This window comes from Gossypium hirsutum, chromosome A07, assembly GCF_007990345.1.
Source record: "Gossypium hirsutum isolate 1008001.06 chromosome A07, Gossypium_hirsutum_v2.1, whole genome shotgun sequence".
NCBI classification, from domain to species: domain Eukaryota; kingdom Viridiplantae; phylum Streptophyta; class Magnoliopsida; order Malvales; family Malvaceae; genus Gossypium; species Gossypium hirsutum.
Genome location: NC_053430.1, coordinates 3,556,020 through 3,562,950, shown reverse-complemented (window position 1 = coordinate 3,562,950; position 6,931 = coordinate 3,556,020). Strand labels below are relative to the sequence as shown.

Here is a 6,931-nt window from a genome sequence, read left to right as displayed (position 1 = left end):
AAAAGTTAAATAATAGTCGCAAAGCAGCTAATTGAAACCCAATCTGTATCTCTCTTTTTTTACTCCAACACACATGACAGACATTACACTGTTTTTCATTTTTTCGGACAATAATCACACGCCCCTCCGACACCTCCGCTAAAAACAGCTACTTCTCACCAGATCTCTTACATCCAACGGCCTTGATATCTCCACGTCTCCGTACCCCAATCCATTATTTGAATCTAGCTCTTTATTTCTTCTCCACATCCTCCGTCCTTTCCTCCACTCTTTTTCTTACACGAAGAGAAAGAATCAACCGGCGCCGCTGCGATTGACCGCCTCTTTCGCCGCCGCCGTACGCCGTTAATCTTGAAGGTAAGCTAAAACAACAATTCTTCCTCTCTGTTCTTTTTTGAAAGCTTTGTCCTTGTTTATAGTTGGAGTCCATTAATGGTTCAATTGATCTTAATCAGAGTTAGTTAATTAAATTTTGTTAGATTTCTACTTTGGAGTTGGAACATTTAAATTTTAAAGTGAAATTACCGTTACATAATTTCCAAACAAAAACAAAAGGAGGAGATTTTGGTTTGAAATCAGACGGTCGAGATGCCGAGCACGATTCAAAAAGCGATCGGGGCCGTTAAGGACCAAACCAGCATAGGACTAGCGAAGGTGGCTAGCAACATGGCGCCGGACCTCGAGGTGGCGATTGTGAAAGCGACCAGCCACGACGACGACCCTGCCGACGAGAAGTACATACGGGAGATCCTGAATTTGACCTCGTACTCGCGCGGGTACGCTCACGCGTGCGTGTCTGCGGTGTCCAAACGGCTCGGGAAGACTCGTAACTGGATCGTGGCGCTCAAAGCACTGGTGCTTGTTCATAGGCTGTTGAATGAGGGAGATCCGGTGTTTCAAGAAGAGATCTTGTATGCTACGAGGAGAGGTACGAGGTTGCTGAATATGTCGGATTTTAGAGATGAGGCTCACTCAAGTTCATGGGATCACTCCGCCTTTATAAGAACCTATGCTATGTATTTGGATCAAAGACTTGAATTGATGCTTTTCGACAGGAAAAGCAGTGGAGGCAGTGGCGCTGGGGGAAGTAGTCATGGAAGTGCTGATGATAGATATGGTGGGCGAGATAATTTCCGATCACCACCACCGAGGCCATACGAATATGATTATGGGGATATCAGAGGTGATAATGGATATGGAAATTATGGGATGACAAGGAGAACGAGGTCTTATGGCGATATGAGTGAGGCAGTGGGGAGTGATGGGAGAGATGGAAGAGAGGAGAAGAAAGCAGTGACGCCATTGAGGGAAATGACACCAGAGAGGATTTTTGGGAAGATGGGTCACTTGCAGAGGTTGTTAGATCGGTTCTTGTCATGTCGGCCTACAGGATTGGCAAAGAATTGTAGGATGATCTTGATTGCTTTATATCCTGTTGTGAAAGAGAGTTTTCAATTATATGCAGATATTTGCGAGGTTTTGGCTGTGCTGCTTGATAAGTTTTTCGATATGGAGTACCCAGATTGTGTCAAGGCATTTGATGCATATGCAAGTGCAGCGAAGCAGATAGATGAGTTGATTGCATTTTATAATTGGTGTAAGGATACGGGTGTGGCTAGATCGTCGGAGTATCCCGAGGTGCAAAGGATCACTAGTAAGTTGTTGGAGACATTGGAGGAGTTTGTGAGGGATAGAGCTAAGAGGCCAAAGAGTCCAGAGAGGAAAGAGCTCCCTCCTCCACCTAAAGAGGAAGAGCCTGCACCAGATATGAATGAAATAAAGGCACTACCTGCTCCCGAAAATTATACTCCACCGCCACCACCAGAGCCTGAGCCTGTTAAACCCCCGGAGCCACAAGAGGATTTAGTGAATTTGAGGGATGATACTGTCTCAGCTGATGATCAGGGGAACAAATTGGCTTTGGCTTTATTTAATGGTCCTCCGGCTAATAATGGTAATGGATCATGGGAAGCTTTCCCATCAAATGGACCTGAAGTGACATCTGCTTGGCAAACCCCAGCTGCTGAGCCAGGGAAGGAAGACTGGGAGTTGGCTTTGGTTGAGACCGCTAGTAACTTGTCAAGGCAAAAGGCAGCTTTGGGGGGTGGTCTAGATCCATTGCTGTTGAATGGCATGTATGATCAAGGAATGGTAAGGCAGCATGTTAGCACTGCACAGTTAAGTGGCGGGAGTGCGAGTAGCGTGGCATTGCCAGGCCCAGGGAAGACCACAACACAAGTTTTAGCTCTTCCAGCACCAGATGGAACAGTTCAGAATGTCAATCAGGACCCGTTTGCCGCATCTTTGAGCGTTCCTCCTCCTTCCTATGTACAAATGGCTGACATGGAGAAGAAACAAACTCTGCTTGTCCAGGAGCAGCAGGTATGGCAGCAATATGCAAGGGATGGAATGCAAGGTCAAGCTAGTTTGGCCAAAATTAATAACCCTGGATACTATGGACCTGGACCTATGCCAGTGATGCCTTACGGAATGCCCCCAGTGAATGGGATGGGGCCACCAGCCGGGTATTATTATACTCCATATTGATTTTTCCACATATAAAATAGATAACTTTTCTTTGCTTACCTTCTGTATTATCTTTTTCTAGTTTTCTTTCCCTTTTTATCGTTTCCTTTGAGATGATATGATGTTCTGAAATATGTTCACGAAGGACTTGCTCATTCTGTGGATTTTTTTTTTTGTGCTGGGAGGTTCATGATCTGGTTGTGATGTCTCTTTGTGCTTTTGTAATATTAGAATTTTATTTACATTCTTATTTTCATTGTGTGACCCTCTCGTTAACATCCATTGAATTGGCTCTGCAGTGATTAAATCGTGATTGATTATCCAAAAAATTATACATTTATCATAATTTGTAGATTTTCTTGTCAACTTTTAACATCTCACACTGTTAGGTCTCCTATTAGTTTCAATTTAGTTGGTGAAGCGGTTCAAGGAGTTAGGTTTCGGTTTCTCGCAATGTTAATAGATGCACCTCCTTATGGCCCCTTTGTAATTATGTTGCTTAGAAAGAACTATGTTATGTTGCTTTGGGCCAATATTTAACCCTATCAACCAGAATGCCTGATTTGTTGATTTGAAATGCAATCACTTCTTGTATTTGTTGGCGCCGCATAGATTCTCGTACCCATACTTAAAAAGTGTTTATTGCTTTGATCTCTCATGGTTTTGTCCCATAAGAAGCATATTTTATGGGTCAAAACCGTGAGACTCTTGAGTCGAAGTTGACGAATGCTTTGCAGGTTGGGTGCGAATCTCTTCAACTGCTCAGCTTTGATGTTTCATATAAGCCATGCTGGTAGAAATGTTGATTGATGGATATAGTTCACCACCATATAGGTCCCTTCTAGTTCAATGTTTCTATTATCTAATTTAGATAAGACCTTTTTTTTTTTGGACATGTACATACTGATTAATTGAATGGAAATTCATATTGACATGAGATTTATACTTGTGGTAATAATCCGGTGGTAACTGACTGTAAAGCGGTGAAAGGCCTAGAGAATTGTCACTAAACTGCCATATATAGCAGATTCTACCTGGTTACTGAGATTTGCTGGCATAGGAGCTTGAGGATTTCTTGGAGCATTGGATGCCTATGCCTTCGGCCCCATTGACACAGAACATTCTTTTTAGTGTGTAAAAAACTTCCTGGTTCCTGGTTTAACACCGAGAAGAATCAGAACCCGAAACTGAAAGTGGTGGTCCATGTCGAGAATTAAACCTCCCAGGGCAAAGAATCATGATGTTAACAGCTTTGAAAAAGAAATCTGTTGTCTTCTTTTTTGGTGGTGGGTTCGGTTGAGAACAGCCGCCAAATGAACCAAGTCCATGGATTCTGTCCTAAATGGCTGAACCTACCCCTGGATCATGCCCCACTTTCTTTTTTCATTTCCTATTCTCGTCCACATGATCCAAAATAGAGCCATCCTGAAGACCTAATCCTTTTATTTTTTTTAATTAAGAAATGAACCAGCTTACCCAAAAAAAAGAAAATAACTTTTATAAGGTGGTGTTTCCTCATTTTGGTTGGCCATTATGTACGTTTCATGCACGAAATTTGAAGGCAAAGTTGGATAAAAAAGCAAATTAGAAGTCAATACGGATTGGTACCACTGGTGGAATAATTGGATCATCTATTAATTTACTAATATACCTGTCTTAATCCGGTATTGAAAGGCCCAGCTCAGCATCGGCTGTGCCTATATGTGGTGTGGGTCCTTTGGGGGTGGGGTGTTAAGGCGGTTGAGCTGTCCCACCACCTCTCATGATGTTGGGCTGGCTACCAATATTTTTTAATGAAAAGCTTTAATAAATTTTGAGGTTAGGTCGGATTTATGGTCAAAAGTAGTTATTCAAGCCATTCTACAACAGAGGCTAGTCTTTTTAGATCAGATGGACCATTCTATTCATGTGAAGAACTCCACTGCTCATCGGCCAATTACACAAGGGTGGTTAAGGTTTCTTCTTTGCCATTTTAAGGATTAAGATTCAAACCCTGGAATTTTCCTCTCTTTTTTTTTATTATTGTTATCAGCAAAGCATGCAAAATACGATTAAATTATCAAAGTATCACGATACAACAATTCCCCTGCGGCATCAGTTCGCAATATTGGGATTAAATTATCGAAGTATCCTGCTTCCCATTCTAGCGAGCACAACGATTACTCTCCCTAAACGTGTGCTGGATAAGATGGTGCTCAAACTGAGATAAAAGGTTCCTGCACTCAAAGATTAAATATTCTTAACAAAAACAATATCTGCAGTGGCGTCAAGCTCAACAATAATCTTGTTTATGTTAACTGATTTAGCTAAACAGAAGCCATCTAGCACCCACAACACTTGGAAAAGGAAGGGATTTAATAGGTGTTGAAGCTGCAAAGTAGTCAACAGCTTTAAACATAGCTTGGTTAATCAATCCTCAATAGGGCTCCTTTCCTGTGAATACTTTGTTGTTGCGTATCAACCAAATTTGCCATAATGTGAATGCAAATAAAACCGCCCAAGGTATTCTGTTAATCATTCCTCTTTCAATTATAATGGTACTAAAAAAAAAAAACCCTCCATTGTTCATCAGCCATTTTCAGACGGTCTTCTATCGAAATTTTAAGTGTCCCTTTTTTTTTTAATTTAAAACATTAGGTAAAAGCACGGTATGGGTCCTTGTGTTATTGCGTGGAGACCATTTTTATACCTATACTTTTAAAATGAGCACAATTTTTTTTTATATATATACTAAAAACAACAGCAATACGATTAATTTTTTTGGACAATCTTATTATAATTTTTATCATATTTACTCTTTTTGATATAATGTTTAGAACTATTCATAGCTTTTCTTCAATCCTTAAATAAGAGAATAATGCGTTTCAGCGTACTTAAATCCACATTCTTCTATACTGACAATAATTTTCATGTCAATCGGGCTAAGACTCAATCGATGCAACACGATCATTTTTATAACAGTTGAAAAAACAATTTTTTAATTTTATGCAGGGTAACCATGTTTTGTCTAAGTCAAACTTAGATTAAGTTCAAATTTATGGCAGTTAGTATATTATTGTGTCATAGTTCTATTATTGTATATATGTGTACAGTAAGAACGAGGGGAAGCAAGAGGGATACGGTAGGGACTGAACACAAAGACAATTTTAGAGTAGGTGAACACGAACGGAAAGCAAACATAAAACTAAGATTACGTGTAAAGCCTCAAAGTTTGAAAGCAATAGGGATATTAGTGTGGTTGTTTTCTTAATGAATTTATGTGTATGCATGTATGCATGCATGCATGTATGATTTCTGTGAATATGGGTTGATTATTGGAATTCTAACGTATTTAGTGTAGTGTTATCCTTTGTGTGTACTCGTGTTTGTTATACATGCATATTTTTTAACACCACATAAATAAATAATGTGAAATTTATTAAATTCCATTAATTAAAATTGTCAATTTTCAAGTTTGAAAAATCAATCGACTTGCGACTATTTTTTGGATGATATCCATGAATTTTTGAGTTGAGATATCTTCATATTGTTCGAATAGAAATCTTTTAGCTTTAAAACTCTCCTTGAATCACTCAATTTCAAATTACGAGTTTTGAATTTTTAATTCGAGTTTAAATTATATTGGACCCGTGTAATAGCCCTAATTTGACCCTAGTCGGAAAGTGGTTTCGGGACCACAAAACCAAGTCATAAAAAAATAATTAACTGTTATATTCTATGCTTATAGTATGTGTACATGCAAGTGTGAAAGTTTCATGCTTTAATTTTGTCATTTGTATGTGAAATTTATTAAATAGGACTTAGGTGAGACAATTGTGAAATATGTTAGGTTAATTTTAAAGTGGCCTATTAATGCATAAATACAAAAAGATGGACTTGCATGTCAAATATCTATTTTGTTGTGTAATGGCCGGCCATGATGTGGTTTTATTTAGAATATATGTATTGTTTATTAGTGAAGTGGCTTTATATTTTATAGTCTTAATGTATATAAAAAAAATAGTAGAAAAAGAGGTGATGAAAACAAAGCTTCATATTTTTTTGGTTCTTCTTGGCCGAATTGAAGAAAGAAAAAGGGACAAGATTTTCGGTCACTTTAAGCTTAGGGAAGGTTAGTAGATTATGTTAGTTTTTGAAATTTTAAGCTTGATTTTAGTTAATTAGATAGTTTCATACATAGCCCATGTCAAAATTTTAAAATTTGGTGATGATTTGAGCATTCGGTTTTGGTTATTAAAGGAGGAGATTGGATTATAGTCTTTATGTTTTATGAAGAATTGTTGAAGAGGAAGGTTGGAGTTAGTTAAGTTATAAATTTTTAATACTCATGAGTACTATAGCCGAACATAAATTTACTTAATGACTTGAACAAATACCATGTGGATGTTTGAAATGAATGAATTTG

The 6,931-nt window shown here is 38.5% G+C and overlaps 1 protein-coding gene across 3 annotated transcripts; it reads left to right on the top strand.

Annotated features, from left to right (window-relative positions):
- Positions 1 to 2,782, top strand: LOC107953777 (putative clathrin assembly protein At2g25430). Of its 3 annotated transcripts, none has more exons than XM_041117220.1 (2): positions 1 to 357; positions 580 to 2,782. In XM_041117220.1, the coding sequence occupies exon 2, from the start codon at positions 589 to 591 to the stop codon at positions 2,545 to 2,547; it is 1,959 nt and encodes a 652-aa protein (XP_040973154.1). In that variant the 5' UTR covers positions 1 to 357; positions 580 to 588; the 3' UTR covers positions 2,548 to 2,782. The 3 variants fall into 3 exon arrangements, with proteins under 3 accessions (XP_040973154.1, XP_040973153.1, XP_040973152.1); XM_041117219.1 differs by having other exon boundaries at positions 556 to 2,782; XM_041117218.1 differs by having other exon boundaries at positions 480 to 2,782.
- The last annotated feature ends 4,149 nt before the right edge of the window (positions 2,783 to 6,931 follow it).

Excerpts from the sequence above, each read along its gene's own strand:
- LOC107953777 (XM_041117220.1), top strand. The coding sequence starts at position 589 with ATGCCGAGCACGATTCAAAAAGCGATCGGGGCCGTTAAGGACCAAACC.